The sequence below is a fragment of the Prionailurus viverrinus genome, chromosome A2 (assembly GCF_022837055.1).
Source record: "Prionailurus viverrinus isolate Anna chromosome A2, UM_Priviv_1.0, whole genome shotgun sequence".
Classification (NCBI taxonomy): Eukaryota; Metazoa; Chordata; class Mammalia; order Carnivora; family Felidae; genus Prionailurus; species Prionailurus viverrinus.
Window position 1 is genome coordinate 162986418 of NC_062562.1, and position 20833 is coordinate 163007250.

The window sequence follows — 20833 nt, forward strand, 5'->3', positions numbered from 1 at the left end:
CCTGTCCCGGGACTGGCGGGGCCGGGGAGCCCAGTGCCCAAGTCGCCCCGGGGTGGCAGTTCCCGTTAACCTTAACCACAAAGTCAAGGTATTTATTCCCGTCTCCTCCCTCCGAGTCCCTCCGAATCCGGGCGGGAGGGGCGTGCGGAGGGACGGACCGTGCTGTGGGGCCAGCGCCCGGCCCGCTCCTCCCGCGCTGCCACCACCCAGCCTCCGGCTGGAGGCGGCCTCGGGGGTCTCGGGGTCCCCTGAGCCCCTGACGCCGCGGCCCCGAACTTTCCCCACCCCCACACAGCCCCTGGGGAAAGGGGCCCGGGTCGTGCGTGGAAGGGGCTGCAGGCTGGGGCAGAGAGCAGGGGGGGGGGGGGGGCGTGAGAGCGGGAGGGCAGGGTGGTAAGCGGGGGACTGATCCCTAGTCCCTCCGGGCGCGTTCTGCCCAGGCGCTGCCCGGATGCTTGGGAGCTGTGTCAGCTGTGCGAAAGACCGAGCTTCTGGAGGGCAGGAACCCCAGTGCTCGCCGCAGAGTGACACATAGTAGGTGCTTAATAAATGAGTAAATGAGTGGGCATAAACACTGGGAGTGCGAACAATAAGAGGGAAGCGCCACAGAGTGCGTGCGTGTGTGTGTGTGCGTGCGTGCGTGTGTGTGTGTGTGTGTGTGTGTGTGTGTGTGTTGGGGAGGCTCCATTCCAGGAAAATGGGCACCGGAGTCAAGACCTCAGTGGGGGTGGAGGTAGGAGCTGGGGGCTTCTTCCCCTGTAAAGGTGGAGGATGGATACAGAGATGCTGCCTCCTCCAGTCCTCTGGGTGGGAGGGAGCCTGGAGTGTGTCCTCGTCAGCCAGACCTGGGGTTGGGTGTGGTCAGAGCCCAAGAGCTTGAGGCTGCCTGATGTCCAGCCTCCACTAATTAGCTGTTCTTTTTGGGTCCTTGTTCATCTGTAAAATGAACAGATTAGAGGGTAGAGTCTCCTTTCAACTCTAAAGTTCCATGATTCAGTGCTTCTAATCTGTTTTGGACTTAAATTTCTGTATTGTAAATGTTTATTTATTAGAATTTTCATTCATGGTTTACAACACGTGGGACCTTGGGCTGGATGTTGGGGAGAGAGAAATACTCCATGATGAGATCGTTATAGTCTTGTTGTGGAGACAGACGAATTATTATTATGCTTTTTAATGTTTATTTATTTTGAGAGAGAGTGAGAGCAGGGGAGGGGGAGAGAGAGAGGGAGAATGAATCCCAAGCGGGAGCCCGACTCAGGGCTAGAACCCATGAAGTGTGAGATCATGACCTGAGCTGAAACCAAGAGTCGGTTGCTTAACTGACTGAGCCACCCAGGTGCCCCCAGACGAATTATTATTCCATGTACATGATATTGGGTTGGGCAGGTGCACAGGTCAAACAGAAGGGCCCCTAACTGAGGGTGGCATACCCTGAAAGGCTTCTAAGTCCAAGTGATCCCTGATCTAGGCTGGGCAGAGAAGTGCTGGGCAAGAGTGTTCCAAGACTGGTCATGGGCGAGCCAAGATGCTACAAGGTCAGGGAGTCACATGTTGGGACAATAGGGAGCTGGGAGGCAGTGAGGAGAGGTGAGCAGAGGCCAGGCTCTAAATGGTGTTGCCAAGACATTTTTAGCTGAACCTGCAAGTGGTGGGGACCCACTGGAATATTTTAAGCAAAGTAGTAACCTGTCCTCACTGTAATTTTAGGTGAAGTTTTCGAGTTCTGGGTGCTGAATGGATTGGAGGGGCAAGAGAAGCTATAAAACTATAAAGCTACAGTCTTTGGGCAAGAAAAGGGAGGCCTGACTGAGGTGGGGCTGTAGGATCTTGCAGGCACTAAAAATAGCATTAGTACAACTTCGTGACCGATGCATTGGGACAGTTGCACTTTGTGGTAGTGACAAGTGGCCGTGGTGTTGGGAGGCCTGATGAAGACCCTTTGTCCCCGCTGGAGAGACAAGGGCTACCCGGGACAAAGTGCAGAACTTCATGGAGGTGGTCTGACCCATGCACTTGCCCCCTAGTGAGGGTTAAGCTGAGGAATCCAAGATTTCCTAGCGCAGGGGTGGCTGGGAGGGAAGAGTGTGGTTGGGGTGTGCAGAAGGAGACCTTAGGTCTAACTCTTTGAGGCAAGGGGTGTCACCTCAGGGCTTTGCTTTCTTCATCTGACAAGTGGGGTGGCACTCCTTGCCCCTTCCAAGCTCTTTTGAATGAAGCAGGGGGTGCGGAAAGGTGTTTATAAATGGAATCGTGGCGTCTGTTCAAAGTGTTGTTAGCAGTCAGTTTCATCCCTTGCCTTCAGATCGGGTGACGGGGGTCTCCAGGCCCTGGCAGCCTCCTGAGTCTTGGACTTGGGGCTGAGGGATCTCCTCTAAAGGGAGATGGGTGAACAGAGACTGGGGCTGTGAATGCCACAGGTGAGGGACAGGCACGGGGGCAGGGAGGTGGGGGTGGGGCAGTCCCTGCAAAGGTGCCAATGTTGGGCAGGTGGGGGCAGAGGTCCTGGAAGGAGGGCCCTCTGAGACTGGCCTGGGGTGAAATCCTGGACCTTGGGGAGGTGGGCAAGCATGAGAGGATAAGGCAGCTGCCTGGGCTGTCTATGGACCTGGTTCCCTGGGAATGCTGCCGGAAGGAACCTGAAGTCACTGAACGGGGCTGTTCTTACCAGGGCAACCCTCAGGTGCAGTTCTTACAATGTGGAAGGCAGGGAGGGGGTGAAGGCAATGAAGTGACCTAAAAATAATTTGTCTTGCACCTTGTGAACATTCTTCAGAGTCTTTCATACTGTTTTTCCTCCTTGCTTGATTCAACAGTTCTATACACAGGAACAGGTGTTCTTGTTTTCCAGATAACCATTTAATAATTTCTGTGGCATCGTGGCCCGCTCTTTCCCCTTGCTCCCCACCTCTGACCCCTCTTCTAGGACTGAGGACCCTGTGTTTGGGAGACTAGGTCTGAAGATGCTGGAGTAGAAGTAGGAGAAGGGGCGGGGGTTGGAAGAAGGTGCGTGGGGCACCCACACCGGACCCGGGGCTGAGTGAGATCTGAGGAAGACGGAGTGGAGGCCCAGGAGGGGCTGGGGAGTCCTGTGGGAGTCACAGAAGGATGTTGAGCATGCTCACGTCGGGGTGTGGGATGGAGGTGGGCCTCTAGGTGGTGGAGGAGACACCTCCCTGGTCTGAGCTGGGACCTCTGGGCCTGCTTGTCTGTCTCTGGGCCCTGGGGCCATGTAAGGTAGGAAGCAGGTGTCCTGGGGGCCCTGAGAGCAGTTGGGCTGTGTTTCTGTTAAGATTTTAAATCCACCGTTTTGTGTGTCCTCCTTGGTCATAAACTCTGGATGAGAGGAAGGTGGGAGGTCTGGTATTCAGGGGCCTGAAACCTGGAGAGAGCTGACTATCCAGAGGCCAGCCGGGACACAACCCCAGGGTGCCAGCCTTGTACAGGAGTGGCATTTGTAGGACTGGCCTTGGGGGAGGGCCCAGTGGCTTTGGAACAGGTTCTGGGAGACAGGCTCCACCGACACCCTGCCCACAACAGAGCTGAAGCTTTGAGCCTCAGACCAGCAGAAGCATCCAAGGCTTCTAGTCCAGTCCTCCTACTTGGCACTTAGCAACCCCAGCTCCCAGCCCTGCCTTCCTTACCACTGCCCACAGGGCCACCTCCGCCCCTACCCTGTTAGGCACCTGCACCCGGCCCACAGGAGCCTCTCCTCCCCCAGGGCCGCTGAGGGTCCAGTGACCTGCCATACATGGAGCTGTGCGCGGCCTTGAGGTAGTCCCGACAGTAAAATCCGGGCACACCCGCTTCCTCCCGCCAGGCCCGCTCACGCTGGTGAGCAGGGTTGGGGGTGACTGAGTGGGCATCGGAGGCCTCTGAAGATTCTGAAGCAGCTGGAGGAGTAAAGGTTTAGGAAGAGTGAGCGGCAGTGGCCCTTTGGAGAGGGCTGAGGGAGTGGGGAGTGGGTTGTTCTCAGTCCCTGGGAATGGAAGAGAGAGAGAGAGAGACCGCTGGTGTGTAGGCTTCGGGAAGCTTATGTAGTGTTCCTGCAGCTTTGTCTCATTCGGTGCTCGAGACAAACCTGGGGAGCAGGCCTTTCAGCCACCTTCACCTTAGGAACCTGAGGCCGAGAGGCCAAGTGGCTTATCAAGGACAGGTGGTTTAGGACTCAGGGCCCTGATCCCCAGTCTGGGCGTGACATGGGCCCGATGTGAGAGACCGGGTCCTGAGAAGAGGGGCAGGCTTTGGGAGCAGACCCGGCCGAGGGGCCAGCCCTGTGGGGCTCAGGGTCGCAGGGGAAGGGTTTGCTGCTTCCTCTTGGGCTAGACCCCCTGCAGGACTGGCCCTGGGAGGGGGCTTTTGCTGCTCTGGGCTTGCTGAGCAGACCCCAGTGCTCCCATCTGTGGCTTCCTGGGTGGATCTGACTTCTCCCCAGCCAGCGGCAGCCTGGCTGACCTCATCCCGTCCCTTCCCCCAGCGCAGGTGACCTAACAGGTGGCGGTCCTCCATCATGCTACCGTCTCCCTGAGATCCCTTTCTCAAGCAGTGGGCAGTTGGGAGGATCGTGAATGTGCGAGGATACTCGTGCCCTGCAAAGATCCACATTTCCACTTTCACGAGCACGCCGTGCCCTGCTTATGTGGTTCGCCCTGGCGCACGCTGGTCTCTGTGGGTCTGCAGGTGTATCTCTGGGTTTCTAAACACCTCGGTTTCATCGTACTTTGCATATAGTTTTGCAACTATGATCTCAGGGATGAGAGTCTCCGTATTGTATTTGTGCACCTTTGGACTTTTGTTTACACAGCTGTGTTAGATGTTAGATACGGTGGTTTCTGGTTGTGTTTGTGTGTACATTTAGTGTTCATATCAGCTTCTTCTCGGATGCCTGTGATTGCCGTATGGTAGATGAAAACATCCACTGATAGTGACTGAAATTGGATTCCCAGGCAAAAAAACATCATCAACTTGTCCTGAGATCGTGGTCATTAGTGACCAAGGACTGGGGCCAGAGGAGCCTTCTCTGTACTCCTTCATTTGTTTTCTCCATTCATTTAATCATTCATTCATTCATTCATTCATTCATTCATTCATTCAGTATACAGGCATACCTCGGAGACATTACGTTCATTCCCAGACCACTGCAGTAATGCAAATACTGGGATAAAGCGAATCAAGTGAATTTTTTGGTTTCTCAGTGCATACCAAAGTTATGTTCACACTATATAGTAGTCTGTTACCTGTGCAGTAGCATTATATATATGTTATGTCTAAAACAACAATGTACACGCCTTAACTAAAAAATAACTTCATTGCTAAAAAATGCTAACCATCGCCTGAGCTTTCAGCAGGTTGTATCACTGATCACAGATTGCCATAAAAAAATACAACAATAATGGAAACGCTTGAGATATCATAAGAATTACCGAAATGTGACGCAGAGACACAAAGTGAGCAAATACTGTTGCAAAACGTTGTGCCAATAGACTTGCTCAGTGCAGATTTGCCGCAAACCTTCGGTTTGTAAAAAAAAAAAAACAAAAAAAAATGCAGTATCCGTGAAGTGTAAGAAAACAGCGCAATGAAATGAGGTGTGCCTATAAATCGAGCATATCAGGGACTGGGCAGGGCAAGCCCAGAGCTTACAGTCCAGCGCAGTGCCACCCAGCAGAGCTTTGTGAACACGGGGATGTCCTCCGCTGTCCATACGGTAGCTCGAGCGCCATGAGGCCTTGGAGCACTTGAAATGTGGCCAGTGTGATTGAAAAACTGAATTTAAACTTGAATTTATGTAAATCTGAATAACCACATGTGGGTACAGAAGCCAGACTCCTGAAAACGAGGGATTGGAAGTTTAAGGTTTGGTTAAGTCGTGCACTTTCTCCCAGGAGGCAGCGTGGTCCAGGAGAAAGAACTCTGGCTGGGGCAGGCTGACCCCTCTGGCTCTGGTACCTACTAACTGGGTGGCCTTGAGCAAATGACTTAACTTCTCGGAGCCCTGGCTCCTGAGCCGAAATGGGTCGTGAGGGCTGAAATGGGCGACGCCGGCTAAGTGCTCAGTAGGTAGTGGCTGTCTCCCTGGCCGTAGTGGAGTCTTGGCTGACCACCCTTTCTTTCCACAGCCAGATCAATGTCAAGATCTCAGGGAAGTCCCGCACTCCCCTCAATAGACGAGGTTAGGAGAGGCAGAACCTCCGTTCCCAGGGGACATTCTGAGAGCATCTGCCCAGAGCGGGGGCTGGCTGGAGCCTGTGCCCGCCGGGCCACCCCTTTGCAAATGCTGTCCTGAGCCACAGTCTGGAGTCCCGTTCCCTGGGCATGTGACCTGTGTGAGCCAGCACGGTGGGTCGGGGCAAGGAGATGAGAAGTGGTGCCTGCCCACAGGGAAACAGGACCTGAGGAAATAAAAGCTGGGAGCGGGCCAGGCGGACGAGAGCATGTGGCGGCCAGGGTGGGAGGCTGGGTGGGTGGGCCATCCACTGCGGAGCGGGTGGGATCAGGCCAGCTGAGGGGTGGGAAAGATGGGGTTAATGGAAGCGGAGGATTCGGGAAGCATGGCAGTCTTGCTGGTGTGGCAGAAGGGGTCCGCTTGATGAGGAGGGGGCACTTTGGGAGGAGCGGTTTCTGGGGGGGCGGGGATTATTGGGGGAGCAGTGGTGGGTGGTGAGGAACTGGGTGTGGCCCTGGGGGGAGCTCATGGCTGAGAAGGGCCTGGGAGCTGGGCCTTCGGCCAGGGTTTGGGGAGATGCCACCCCCTCCAAGCCTCCGCTCCTGGCACGTGGCCAATCCCCACACCACCAGTGACAAAGGACACGGGAGGTGCCATCCGGTTCTTCCTGCCTGAGGCCTGATCTATGAAGAAGGCTGTGCTTGGCTGCTGGAAAAAGCTCCAGGGGCTGAGGTTGGGAGCATGCGGGGAGACGTGGCCATGTCCCTGCGCTGCCCCTCGCATCTGTGGCCTTTCTCTTCACCCCAGCTGCTGTCCGCTCCCCTCCCTGCCCCCACGTTTCTGCTGAGAGCAAAGCCCCTTTGTTACCTTCCCCTGCCCCCAAACCTCACCACCTGCTGCAGGGCACAATCCCCGCTTTGTGTGGTCTGGCCTTGTCATGCAGCTGCCCCCTCTCCAACCCTGGAGGCCTCTCTTTGGGGGGCTGTCATCCCAACTGCAGCCTGACCCAGTGTGGGGAGGGCCGGGCCCAGAGCCAGGTGCTGGGAAGGGGGAGGTGACCAGGGGTTTGTCCCCAGATCCACAGAACTTGCTGAGCAGGGAGGGGGGAGGTCCTTGGAGACTGGGGTGAGGGCCCTGAACGACAGGCCAAGCGAGCAGCCTTCAGGGACTCAGTGTGGGCACTGGTGGGGGTGGCGGGTCAGCCTCGTTTCCTTCTGTTTTCTGGGCAGGCTGCACTCCAGGCCAGGTCAGGTGAGCCGTGTGTCAGGGAGGGTGGGGGAGTGGCGGGTAGGAAGGGGCGTGCAGAGCAGTATAGCAGGGCAGAGGCAGAAAAGAAAAGCTTGGAAAGGGCACAGCTCAGGGTGGCCTGGCAGACAGACCTGCAGAGACGTGGCCACACGCGGAGACTTTCCACCGTTTGGCCTCCTCAGCGTTTTACCTGCAGGACACCTGCTGGCCTGTTTTCCAGACACATCCCACCTGAACACCCAGTTGGAGATGGGCCCTCAATACCTGGGGGCCTGCCCCCCGTTGCTGTCCTCTGTGCCTCCCCTGTCCCCTGTCTCCTCGGGTCCCCTTCCCTCTGATCCCACTCTGCTGACTCGGACCACACCCTGAGCCCTAGTGTGGCTGGGGCAGAAAGAAGTACCCTGGGACACGGGAGGGGCTGCTCTGTGGCTCACTGTGAATTATCTACCAAGAATTGAAGCCTTTCTCCACCTGAGGTGATTTTTAGGTCCTAATATTCCTTGGAAGACAGAACGGATCAAGGAGCACTGATCTAATCGGGCTCAAGGGTGTTGTGTATGGCTTTTGTGAATGAGGCCGGGCCCTAAGCTCTGTCCTCACCTTGAATTGTGGCCCCGGGGGCTCTGGCCCCTCTGAGTTTTTCCCGAACTGAGGTAGCCTCCTCCTTTATCAGCCCTCTGAACCTCTTTAGGGGGCCATTGTATCTCCAGCGGGTGAGAGGCTTCCCCAAGGCTAGGACACACAGGAACCCCAGAGGGAAGAGGGGGCGTGAGGGCAGGTGCCTCAGCATCCATCAGGGTCCTCCCGGCGGGCCTCCTCCCGTCTTTTTTTTTTTTTTTTTTTTTTAATTTTTTTTTTCAACGTTTATTTATTTTTGGGACAGAGAGAGACAGAGCATGAACGGGGGAGGGGCAGAGAGAGAGGGAGACACAGAATCAGAAACAGGCTCCAGGCTCTGAGCCATCAGCCCAGAGCCCGACGCGGGGCTCGAACTCACGGACCGTGAGATCGTGACCTGGCTGAAGTCGGACGCTTAACCAACTGCGCCACCCAGGCGCCCCACTCCTCCCGTCTTTGACGCCCGCTTTTTCTCTGCACCACCAGCATGTTTTAGTGTCTGTAGGAAACCACGGTAGGAGCGCACGGCAGACCCCTTTTGGGGAAATAGAATTAAAAACAAAATCTCCTGCCAAGTCAGAAAAGCTCCCACAAAAGGAGGAGAGAAAGAGAACAGTTTTTTTTTTCCGATTGAATAAGCATTAAACCAGAAAGAGCTGCACATCACAGGCAATCTGCTAAGAGATCAGGAAAACAGAAAGAGATCTCACCCTGTTACACAGCCCAGCAGAGGTGTGCGTGCACGTGTGTGTGTGTGCACACACACGCTCAAGATAAAGTGTAACTAGTCTTCGGGCAAGAGCACTTCCTCGATGGTACCATTTGTCACCCGTAGTTCATCCTGAATTCACCTGGTGATTGGGGTAGCCACCTGTGTTTGCTAATTGCCTTCATGCAAAGGAAAAATGCACGGCTCCTATCTTTATGGCAGGAGGTGGGTTTGCAACTTGGAGCCTGGCGACCGCAGAAGTCAGGTTCCCATCCTCCCTCCTGTGGGCAGCGGGACCCAGGGTCACCATCTCCCGTGATGTTTAGGTATCAGGGAGGTGGCTCTCAGGGTCTTGGGAAAGAGGCCTGGGCTGCAAAGCTGGCAAGAGGCTTGTGGTAGCTTTTAAAAAGATTTGCGTGCATCTCTAAGGGGCAGAGAAAAACTCAGAATGACAACTGTTCTCAAGTAAATGCTATAAAAGAAAAGGGAGGGGCCTCTTTCCCTTTTTGCCCCAGGGAAAATTATTTACCTATTTAAAAAAGTTTTTTTTTTTAATGTGTATTCATTTTTGAGAGACAGAGAGACAGAGCATAAGTGGGGGAGGGGCAGAGAGAGAGACACACACACAGAATCCGAAACAGGCTCCAGGCTCCGAGCTGTCAGCACAGAGCCCGTCGCGGGGCTCGAACCCACGAACCGTGAGATCGTGATCTGAGAGGGTCAGACGCTTAACTGACTGAGCCACCCAGGTGCTCCGATTTACCTATTTTTTAAATTTATTCTTGCCCTTTGCCCCTGCCCCCACCTCTCTGGGCAGGGCCCAGGTTCCCAGCCTGGATCCCTGTCGGGGAGTGGCTGTTGGAAGGGGACCTGGGAGAGGGGAGGGAGATGCCCTTGGGATGGGGCTGCTCGAGGGCCGAGGTGAAGAGCAGGACACGGCTTTTCGTGAGGTGGCCGAGCCGCGGGAAGGAAGCCCTGACTGTGACCTGGAGAAGCCCCTCTGTAGCGGCAGGTGGCGGGGGGGGGGGGAGCCGAGCATCTGGGCTGGGGGGGGCAGACGCCCCAGGTCCTCACTCGGGCCTTTGTGAGCCTGGGCGCTGAGCGGGTATGGGTGTGTGAAACAAGATCCCCGTCCCTAGGAGGGGCAGGCCAGGGAACCGCGCAGAAGCCCCCGGGCTGCGGCACCCCCTCCGAGTACAGGGCAGCCTCTGCACCCGAAGTGCCTGCTGGGCAGGGGCTCCCTCCCGGACCCAGATTCAGCAGTGAGCACAAAACGGTCCTGAGCTCTCCGTGGCGGGGGATGGCAGGCACATACATACCACGTCAGGTGGTGGAAAGTCACAGAGGAACGTGGAGTGGAGTTAGGGCTGTGACTTTGTACACGGTAGCCTGGGGAGACCACTCTGAAGACGTTTAGGCAGAGACCTGAAAGGCGGCGTGGGGCTCCGGGGTAGAGCCTCCCGGGCAGACGGGCAGCATGTGAGGTGTAAAGCCTGGGGCCCCCCAGCAGCGCGACGTGTCCCTGACAGTGAGCCGGTCAGGGTGTGTCCACAGCTTTGAGCATTAAAGAAAGAAAAGGCGGGGGAGGGGCACCGGGTTGGCTCAGCCTGTTGAGCCTCTGACTCTTGCTTTAGGCTCAGGTCACGATCTCACGGTTTGTGAGTTTGAGCCCCAAGTCAGGCTCCGTGCTGACAGCGTGGAGCCTGCTTGGGATTCTCCCTTGCCCTCTCTCTCTCTCTGATTCTCCCCTACTGGCGCGTGTGCACTCTCTCTCTCTCTCTCTCTCAAAATAAATAAAGGAAAAGAGACGAGCCCCAGATTGGTGAGCTCTAACCAGCACCCCATATGGCCTGTGTGTGATTTCACGTGGAATAGGGGTGGAAAGGGACAGCAGAGGGGCCGGTGATTTGGGAGGGTCAATTCTGCCTTCCAGGGTGTCTTCACGACCACTCAGGAAGGTCTCTGGACTCAGCTGAGTTTCCTGGGGTGGTGTCTCTCACACCCTCCCCTGCCGGTATTGAGCCCGTGGGCGTGAGGCTCTGGTCTGGGAGTCAGAGGACATGGGGCCTCACCGGCGCCACTGTTCCCTGTGACTCGGGGCATGTCAGTGGCCCTCCCTGGCCTCAGTTTCCTCCTCATAAAATGAGAATAATTCCTGCCTAGCAGGTAAGTGTGCAGCTTATAAAAGCCCTGCGCTTTCAACGGAGGTCATGGACAGAGGAGCTCTTAATAAAGAGGGAACATGTTCTGTGAGGTGGCAGGAGGACAGGGGGGCCCATTCGGTCCTTGTCCTGATGGCCAGCTGTCCTTCCTTTGCCCCCTTCTCCCCCACAGACGGCAGAGCGGGTGCCCCGGAGGCCTCCGCGGATGGAGGGTGGCCTGGCTGGCGCGAGCACAGGTAAGGGAGCACAGGGAGGGGTGGGAGCCAACAGCGGCCTCCTCTTCCAGGTCGCCCCCCCCCTGCCCTGCCGCTGAGCGCGTGCTGCTGCCCTCCCTGTAGAACTGCATGGCGGGACCAGGATGTGGAAGGTCATGTCAAAGAATGGAAAGAAGGGGCGCCTGGGTGGCTCGGTCGGTTAAGTGTCCGACTTCAGCTCGGGTCACCATCTCCTGGTTTGTGAGTTCAAGCCCCGCATCCAGCTGTCTGCTTGTAGCCTGCTTCAGATCCTCTGTTCCTCCCCTCTCTGCCTCTCTCTCTGAAAAATAAATAAACATTAAAAAAAAAAATGGAAAGAAGACAGACTATGGAGCTAATACAATGACCAAGTCCGCTGTGACTCACCAGGCAAGGGGACGTGTGCACACCCGCGTAGGAAGCCATGCCCGAGGGCGAGCGAGGTGCTTGCTAAGTGTGGCACAGGGAGTGCGCGGCGGGCGTGCGGATCTAACTCTGAAAACCAGCGCTCCGGGTGGGACGATCCCTGTTGGTTTTCCATCACCAAGTGCAGTTTGGTCCATTGAGGCTTCCTGGGGTCACTCAGAGTTCACGGTCCGATGGGGAGGAAATAGGCCATCAGTTTTGGTGTCTCTCAAGCAGGTGCTCCTGTGAGTGGAAAGTCCTGTGCTTTCAGCGGAAGACCCCCCCGCCCCCCCACCCCCCAGCATCCCCAGCCTCCTCGCAGGCCCTGGGGAGAGTATAGCCACCCTTTTGCAGAATGGCTCTGGTCCTGGGAGGAGGGTAGGGCCCATTCCTAGGAATGCTGCCCCTAGGCTCAGTGACTCAGTTTCCTTTACCTCCCCTCCCCTCCAGAGCCCCAACCCTCCCCGGATAAACGTCGCGATGAACCTAAGACGGGGACAGAAATCAGCCGGTAGGGTACTACAGGAAGGAAGCCTCCAGCTCCAAGGGGCTGGTATGATGCATGGACACCACACATTCTGGGGTTGGGTCCTGACACAGACTTCGGTGAGCATTGCCACCCACTGCTGCCCTGTCACTTTGAAGGCTGAGTCCTCAGGGTGTGTGTGGTGTGTGTGTGTGCGTGTGTGTGTGTGTGTGTGTGTGTGTGTGTGTGAGCGATGCTGACATTACCATAATTATAGGAAAACCAAGGACATGGTTCCAAACATTTTAGCAGAAGGAACCTTTTCCCGGGTAAACTCGTAAGGAGAATCCTAATTCAGGCATGAGAGGTAGGGTCTGCCAGGGCCCTCTCCCCGACTTGTGGCAGCTTCTGGGGTACCCTGGGGTCTTAGGAAAGAGGCGGAAGAACACTGGCTTTGACCCCTGAGGACAGAGACACCAGGGGACTGGGGGGCGTCTCGGGCTGCAGTCACATCCTTGCGGCTCTGGGCCTTCCACAGGCTTCCGCCGCCTGCTGGCCAGGCTTAGGGAGGACTCTTCCTGGCTGGCCAAAGTTTCCAGATAATTAAGAGCTTACTTTTTTTTGTTTTTGTTTTGAACTAGAGAGAGCAGGCAGAGGAGGAGGAGGAGGAGGGAGAGAGAGAGAGAGAGAGAGAGAGAGAAAGGGAGAGAGAATCTCCACTAACCATGGAGCCCGATGCAGGTCTCGACCTCACGACAGTGAGATTGTGACCTGAGCCCAAATCAAGAGTTGGATGCTCAACTGACTGGGCCACCCCTGTGCCCCAAGAGCTTACCTCTTTTAAGCACCTTTTAAGTTCTATTTATTTTATCGTGGTGAAATATACGTAACGTGAAAGTCACCATTTTCACTATTTTTAAGCATACAGTGGGTGTAGTGGTATTAAGTCCATTCACATTGTTGTGCGAGCATCTCCCACCGTCCGTCTCCAGAACATTTTCATCACCCCAGAAACTCTGGGGAGTAAGAGCTCCCCATAGAGCACCTTTTTATTTTATCTGAACTGCTTAGAATTAAAAAAAAATTAACCTTTTTATGATAACTGAGGAGCAGAACCTTTGTTTTAGGGATCCTTCCACAGGTAGAGGCCAAGGCCTGTCTTCCTTACATTAATACCTGAGCCCTGAGGGAGAAGTCCCAGTGCGTGCACTTCACGGGGTCTGCACATGCACAACCCGGGCACTTGTGTCTTCTCTGGGCCCCGCAGCCGTGGGCAGGAACGTTCTCTGGGCTCTCAGACTGGGGTCTTCTTTTTGGCTGGAGAGGGTGAACCTTCCCAGCCATCAGGCACCATGATGAACGTCAAGGTCAGGTTTAATGAGAGTAAGGCAGTGGCTTTTGTGGGGCTCTGGGGCATTAATTGGGACCCTGCCACGTGAGTATATTTTGGATTCACTACCCACCCAATTTGGACCTCTAGCCGCCCCGTAAAATACTTCAGCCGCCCAACACTTCAGTGCATCTAAGGAAACCCTCTTATAATCAAGTAAACTCCTTACAATTGGGTATTCACTTCCTGCCAATGTGCGATTGAAGTCACCACTTTCATTTTCAAATTATGATTTCTCACAACTGAGCACCTGTGGAGGCCTCACAAGGTCATTTTGCCAGGAGGAAAACTGGCCCCTCACAGGTACTTTTGTGACTCCCACGTTCATCCCCGCGGTCACCATATCCTCTTTCGGGTCCTTGTGACGGGCAGCAAGGCTGTGGAGCAGGGCGGAACTCTCTGGCCCGAGAACCAAAGGCTGCCAGATTCTAGAGGAGGTTTTCTTTTTATTTCTTAAAATGTTTTAAAGGTTTGAAAATTATACTGAGTATCCTCATAAAAATTCAAACAGTGCAGAGGAGTGCCTGGGTGGCCCAGTCGGTTGAGCATCTGACTCTTGGTTTCAGCTCAGGTCATGATCTCACCGTTGGTGGCATGGAGCCCTGTGTCCGGCTCTGTGCTGACCTTGCAGAGCCTGCTTGGAATTGTCTCTCTGTCTCTGTCTGTCTCCGACCCTCGCCTGCTGGTGCACATGTGCTCTCTCTCTCTCTGTCTCTCTCTCAAATGAATAAACATAAAAAGAAATCGAACAATGCAGGAAAAGCAAGGGTCCCCTTTGACCTCTTCTGTCTAGCCTTTATATTGTCCACATTGTCTACAGGGTGACCACTGTCGTGAATCATCCTGGACTGTGCATATGCACGTCCATAGTTTTATTTTTCATAAATTGGGTCAGACGATACCATTTTGCGATCTGTGTTTTTTGTTTTTTCCTTAAAGTGTTTCAGAAATCTTTATGCCACCCTATACTGCTCTTTTGTATTCTTTTATTTTTTTTTTTTATTCTTTCAAAGTTTATTTATTTATTTTAAGGAGAGAGAGAGCGCACGCACCAGCAGGGGAGGGGCAGAGAGACAGGGAGAGAGAATCCCACGCAGGCTCCGGGCTGGCAGCGCAGAGCCCAACGGGGGACTTGAACTCAAGAACCCTGAGATCATGACCTAAGGTGAAGTCAAGACCCTGACCTTTAACTGACTGAGGCCCCCCCCCCGCACCCCGGGCGCTGACCTTTAACTGACTGAGCCCCCCCGGGCGCCCCTGCCTTTGTATTCTTTTAAATTGCTGCATACTATTCCATACTGTGAAGGGAGTGATAATTTTGTTTCAGTATTCTTGATGGGGAATCAGTACTGGTTACGAATAGCGCTGCAGTGAATATTTTCAGACATTCCTCTGTCCGCTCACACGGAAGCATTCATTAGGCCGAACACCTAGAGTAGAAACTGCTGGGTGGAGGAAGTGGAAGGTCAGATACATTTATAATTGTAATAAGCGCTGCCCGATTGTTCTCCAAAAGGTCTGAATCAGTTCATGCCCCCGGCACAGCCACGCGTGCACTTGTCCTGTGCAGTTTGCGTGTGCGATCCACATCTGGGTGCAAGTTTCTGTGTGGACAGAGGTTTTCACCTCCTTTGGGTGTAGACGTGGGGGAGCGGTTGCTGTACTGTATGGTGAGCGTAGGTCTCCTTCCGCCAAACTGTCTTCCAAAGTGGCTGCACCATTCTGGCATTGCCTCCAGCAGCGGGTGACAGTTCCCGGGGCTCCACATCCTGGCCCGCATTCGGTGTTGGCGGTGTTCTGGATTTGGGCCGTTCGAATAGGTATGCAGGGGTAGTATTTTAGCTTTCAGTGGTGCAGAAGCCAGATTCTTCCTGGCTCATTTTTAGCGTCTCCTGGATGATTTATGCACATCAGAAATTTTGTAATTTGCTTCGCCAGGATGACACCGAATTTAAACATGTTTTGGAGTGAAGAGCTTCCTTCCTCCTCGTCTAGGAATATGATGTTTCTGTCCTCTTCGTTACCTTTTCTTTATCCCTCCAATAACGTTTAATAGTTTGCTTTATATAAGGGTTGTTTTAAGTTTATTTTTTTGAGAGAATGTGTGTGTGTGCGCAAGCGGGGTAGGGGCAGAGAGAGATGGGAGAGAGAGAACCCCAAGCAGGCGGCTTCCCAAGACAGTCGTCAGTACAGAACCCAACGTAGGGCTCGAACTCACGAACCATGAGATCATGACCTGAGCCGAAATCAAGAGTTGGACGCTTAACTGACTGAGCCGCCCAGGGGCCCCTGCTTTATATAAGCTTTGCATGTGTATCAGGTATATTCCCAGTTATTTCATAGCTTTTATTGCCATTTTTAAAAAGGAATTTTTGTATGTTTTTGTATCGGGCAATCTTGCCGACCCTGTTATTTCTAATATTTTGTCAGATTCTTTTGCACATCCTAGGTGAATAATTATCAGCCAATGACACTTTTCCTTTCCAATATTTATATATGTTTTTCTTTTTCCCCTTATGCCTTGGCTAGTTCCGCAAGGACAATGTTGAAGAGTGGCAGTGACGGTGAGCATCACCTTGTTCGTCACTCGAATGGGTTTCTGATCTCTTGCCTTTGGTTATAACATTTGCTGCAGCCGCCAGTGCAGCTTCTTTGTCAACCTAAGGAAGTTTCCTCATATTCCTAGTTTGCTAAGAGCCTCCTCCCTCCAGCCCTTCTTCCTTCTCTCCCTCCAGAAATGATGTTGAATTTTATCATAGGACATTTTTTTCCGTATTGAGATTGTAGAAAGTTCTTCACGTTTAAAATGTCAATGTCATGAACTATGTTGAACCATCTTTGCTTTCCTGGGGAAGATCCCAGCTCAACTTGCTTCGCTAGTATTTTTGCTTGTTCGTTTTTGGTGTCTACTTTCAAATGCTAAACCTATAGTTTCCCGCCTGCTCTGCCCTCGTCTTATAGACACTGGACCATGCTAGCCTGGGGGCTCCCTCCCCTTCCTAGTCACTGTCACAGTTTATGCATGCTGCGGATAAACCTTCCCTGGAAGTTTTAGTAGAACCTGTTTTTATCATTAAGAGAACTGTTACCCATTTTCGAGGTAGAATGTTAGCTGTCTTTTTTGTTATCTTTTAGCATTTTCTTTTTTTTTTTAGTTCCTCTTGAGTTAGTTTTGTTAATTTATGTCGTCTCACAAAATCATCCTTTTTATGTAGATTTTTCAAATTGATACAACATTTATGCATTAGGATTTTTAGACTCCTTTTTATATCTCTATGTTCCCTTCATCCTATAATCTCTGCTTTTATCTTTATTAATCCCTACTTCCTACTTCCTTGGGTTTACTTTATTGTTTTTTTTTTTATATTGGAACTTATTTAGAGTTTCTCTTCTTTTGTTCACAACTGTTTTATTTCATCTACTTTTTTTTCCAGTTTATTTATTTTAGAGAGAGAGAGAAAGAGAGAGGCAGGGGCAGAGAGAGAGGGGGACAGAGGATCTGAAGCCGGCTCTGTGCTGACAGCAGAGAGCCCGATGTGGGGCTCGAACTCACGAACTGAGAGATCATGACCTGAGCGAAAGTTGGACGCTTCACCAACTGAGCCACCCAGGCGCCCCAATTTCACCTGCTTTTTATTGAATGTAAACTTTTTGTTGAGGTATAACACAGCAAAAGGCACAGATCACAAGTTCTATAAATTCTTACAAAGTGGACATGTTCATGAAGCCAGCACCCAGATTGACAAAGAGAACGCTGCCAGGACACCGGAAGGCCCCTCAGGCCCCCTTCCAGTCACAACACTGTCCATAGGCGGGCCGTTATCCTGACTTCTCACTCACTGTTTTGCCAGCTCTTGAATTTCATCTAAGTGGAATCACACAGTCTGTATTTAGTGTCTGTAGCAGACCTTTTCCATCACGGCTTATGTCCACGAGCAGGGGAACACACACCCTGTAGACCTGAGCGCACAGCGCTGCGTGGGGAGTAAAGCAGCCCGGGTTTAGTCAGGACGGCGCAGCACCTATTCTGGGTGCTTAGACCTTTCTGGCCTGCTTTCTTGTTCTTGTTTTGTTGGAGACAGGGTGAAGTTCCCGAACAGCCAAGGTCCAAGAAGGCGAGGTGCTCAGGCACCGGGGCGGCTGCCTTGGAGAGCCTGGCAGTGGAGTGGAGCTTAGGCCCCCCAAACACTGAGGGGCCGGGCGTGCGCTCACTTTGCAAGCTCCCGGCACATGGATCCTCTTAGAAAAAGAATGAGATGCCGGTGGCTGGGTCGGTTGAGGGTCCGACTCTTGATTTCAGCTCGGGTCATGATCTCATGGTTGGTGAGACTGAGCCCCACACTGGGCTCTGGGCTGACAGCGACAGTGCGGAGCCTGCCTGGGATTCTCTCTCTCCCCCTCTCACTGCCCCTCCCCTGTTTGCACTCTCTCTGTCTCTGTCTTTCTCAAAATAAAAATAAACATTAAAAAAAAAAAAAAAGAATGAGATGCTTTGGAAGCTTGGCCGTTTTCTGCTTGGTCGGAGGGGTCATTGGCTTGGTTTCTTTAACCTTCCCTGCATCTCAGGGCCTCAGGGCAGAGAAGGCGGGGCATCAGCCTCTCTTCCTTTCTTGTCCTTTTCTTCTTTGCCCTTCCCGGCACCCCGACCTGCCTTTATTCTACCGTCCCCGCTCTCTTCTTTATACCCCCTTACTTCCTCCTAAAAGCTGCCTTCTCCACTCCTCCTTCCTGCCCCGTTGCCTTTGCTCTGCCTTCCTGGCACTTCTTGCCCTCCACCCCACGGGCAGTGAGTGACCCTCCGCGTCCACTCTCTCTCTGTCCCCGGCAGGAGATGGGCCGGTGATGAAGATCAAGCAAGAGAAGCCCGAGTGGCTGCTGCAGACGCTGATGCCGCAGGCCGTGCTCTCCGAGAAGGATAAGGAAAACATTTTCCAGCAGCATCGGGGCCTCCCGCCATGCCAGACCGTGGGGAAGCCTCGGGCCCTGGGGGGACAGGAGGAGCCTGGGGGTCCAAGATGGGCCCCTCCCCCTGAGCAGGCCGGGGGTCTGGCGGGCCGGGCTCTCTCTGCCGGCGAGGGTCACTTCGTGTGCCTGGACTGCGGGAAGAGGTTCAGCTGGTGGTCGTCCCTGAAGATCCACCAGCGCACCCACACCGGGGAGAAGCCGTACCTGTGCGGCAAGTGCGGCAAGAGCTTCAGCCAGAAGCCCAACCTGGCGCGCCACCAGCGCCACCACACGGGCGAGCGGCCCTTCTGCTGCCCCGAGTGCGCGAGGCGCTTTAGCCAGAAGCAGCACCTGCTCAAGCACCAGAAGACCCACGCGCGGCCCGCCACCCACTCGTGCCCCGAGTGCGCGCGCTGCTTCCGCCACCAGGTGGGCCTCCGCATCCACCAGCGCGCGCACGCCCGGGACCGCCTGGGCGCCCGCGCGGGGCTGCAGGAGTTGCTGCGGGACGCCGCCGCCGCCGCCCGCAGGGGCTGTCGCCTGCGGCCCGGGCCGCCGCGGGGCCGCCCCGAGTGGGCCTGGCTGGGGCTCTGCCAGGGCTGGTGGCGCCAGGCGGGGGCCCGGGCCGCAGTCGCCGCCGCGGGGCCGGGCGAGCAGCGCCAGTTCATCTGCAACGAGTGCGGCAAGAGCTTCACGTGGTGGTCGTCCCTGAACATCCACCAGCGCATCCACACGGGCGAGCGGCCCTACCCGTGCCCCGAGTGCGGCCGCCGCTTCAGCCAGAAGCCCAACCTGACGCGGCACCTGCGCAACCACACCGGCGAGCGGCCGCACCCCTGCCTGCACTGCGGCCGCAGCTTCCGCCAGAAGCAGCACCTGCTCAAGCACCAGCGCACGCACCTGCCCGGCGCCCAGGCGGCGCGCTGCCCCAGCTGCGGCCAGAGCTGCCCCAGCCGCGCGGCCCTGCGCGCCCACCAGCGCGCGCACGCCGCCCCCGCCGCCGCGCCGCCGCGCCCCGGGCCCGCCGTGCGCAGCGAGCCGCAGGCCGAGGCGCCCCCGGGGCTGACGGCGCCGCCGCGCGGCCCCCAGGCGGCCCGGGGCCCGGGCGGCGCGCCGTGGGGCCGGGCGCGGGCGGGCCTGGCCGGGCCGGGCGAGCCCCGCCAGTTCATCTGCAACGAGTGCGGCAAGAGCTTCTCGTGGTGGTCGGCGCTCACCATCCACCAGCGCATCCACACGGGCGAGCGGCCCTACCCGTGCCCCGAGTGCGGCCGCCGCTTCAGCCAGAAGCCCAACCTGACGCGGCACCGGCGCAACCACACGGGCGAGCGGCCCTACCTGTGCGCCGCGTGCGGCCGCGGCTTCAGCCAGAAGCAGCACCTGCTCAAGCACCAGCGCGTGCACCGGGGGGCCCTGGCGCCCACCCCCGGCGCCAAGGACCAGGCGCTTTAGTGCGCCTCGGACCCAAGCGGACTCGTGGGGGGCGGGAGGGGATGTCCCGTGGGGGTGCGCCCGTGGGGGGGTGCGCGTGGCCAGGAATGGTGGCTCCTACGACCCCAGGGGGTAAACCCCCGTCAAAAGGCGATTTCCTCCGGGCTCCGAAGGCTAGAGAACAGAATTCCAGTAGCATCCCAAAGGGGACAGGTAGAGGTCCCAGTGTGGGCTCAGGGAGGACGTAAGACGAAGCATTCCTCACTCAGGAGGCCGGATGTGTCCGTCTGTCCCTCGGAGGTGGGAGGGAGGTGGGGAATGGCCCAGGGCTGGACTGATTGTCCCATGCAGGCTGCCGGACGGCCAGAGGCCAGTCTAGTGCCGGCAGTTTTAACAGACGCGCTGGTATAGCAAGGACAGAAGCCAAGCAGTCGCGGCTGAGGAGGGTCAAGCACAGTCCCAATGTCAAGGGCAGTGCCTGGCACTTAATGGCCATTCAGTGCATATGTTTGGAAGGACTGAATGGCTCTGCGGTCCTTCTCAACCCTGAGTGCCCCAAAGCCCAGGGTGCTGCCACAGCGGGCTGGACGTTGGGACTGGTATGGGTGTGGTGGCCGGACTGACACGAGAGGGGTGGGTGGCAGCTGAAGTTCAGTAGCTTGGGGAGGGGCCCACAGCAGGAAAAGAAGCCCTCCTGTGGCGCTCCCAGTGGCCGTCACTGACTTGGATCCTTCTCAACGTCAGTGTTGCAGAGGAGAAAAAAATGAAGGATGGACTGTCTCACGTGGTCTCACTGTCCTTTGTAAGCTGCCCTTTCGGAACTCTAGGTCTGTGTGTGCTCTGAGGCATCCATTTGCCCCCAGGACCGGGACAGGGAGCTCGACCTTGAGCGTAGCAGCTCCCCATGCCTGGTTCTGGCTGGGGGTGGGGGGCAGTACTCTCCTACCCTCTCCAAGCCATTTGGTGTCTTCCCACATGCCCTCCTCTACTTCTGGTCCCCAGGGGTCCCTTCCAAAACAAGGATGCGGGGCTCCAGGCCGGGCCTCTGGAGGGGAGGGTGGGTG

The 20833-nt window shown here is 55.4% G+C and overlaps 2 protein-coding genes across 2 annotated transcripts in view; both read left to right on the forward strand.

The window, feature by feature from the left end:
• Window positions 1-20549, forward strand: ZNF775 (zinc finger protein 775). The gene is made up of 3 exons (XM_047847869.1): window positions 1-88; window positions 11076-11139; window positions 18226-20549. The coding sequence occupies exons 2-3, from the start codon at window positions 11109-11111 to the stop codon at window positions 19788-19790; spliced, it is 1596 nt and encodes a 531-aa protein (XP_047703825.1). The 5' UTR covers window positions 1-88; window positions 11076-11108; the 3' UTR covers window positions 19791-20549.
• LOC125159499 (zinc finger and SCAN domain-containing protein 2) overlaps window positions 15707-20833 on the forward strand; it is an 18888-nt gene continuing 13761 nt past the window's right edge. Inside the window, exon 1 of the mRNA XM_047847955.1 lies at window positions 15707-15717. The gene's annotated coding sequence lies outside the window, so the exon portion shown is untranslated. The remainder of the gene's footprint in view (window positions 15718-20833) is intronic.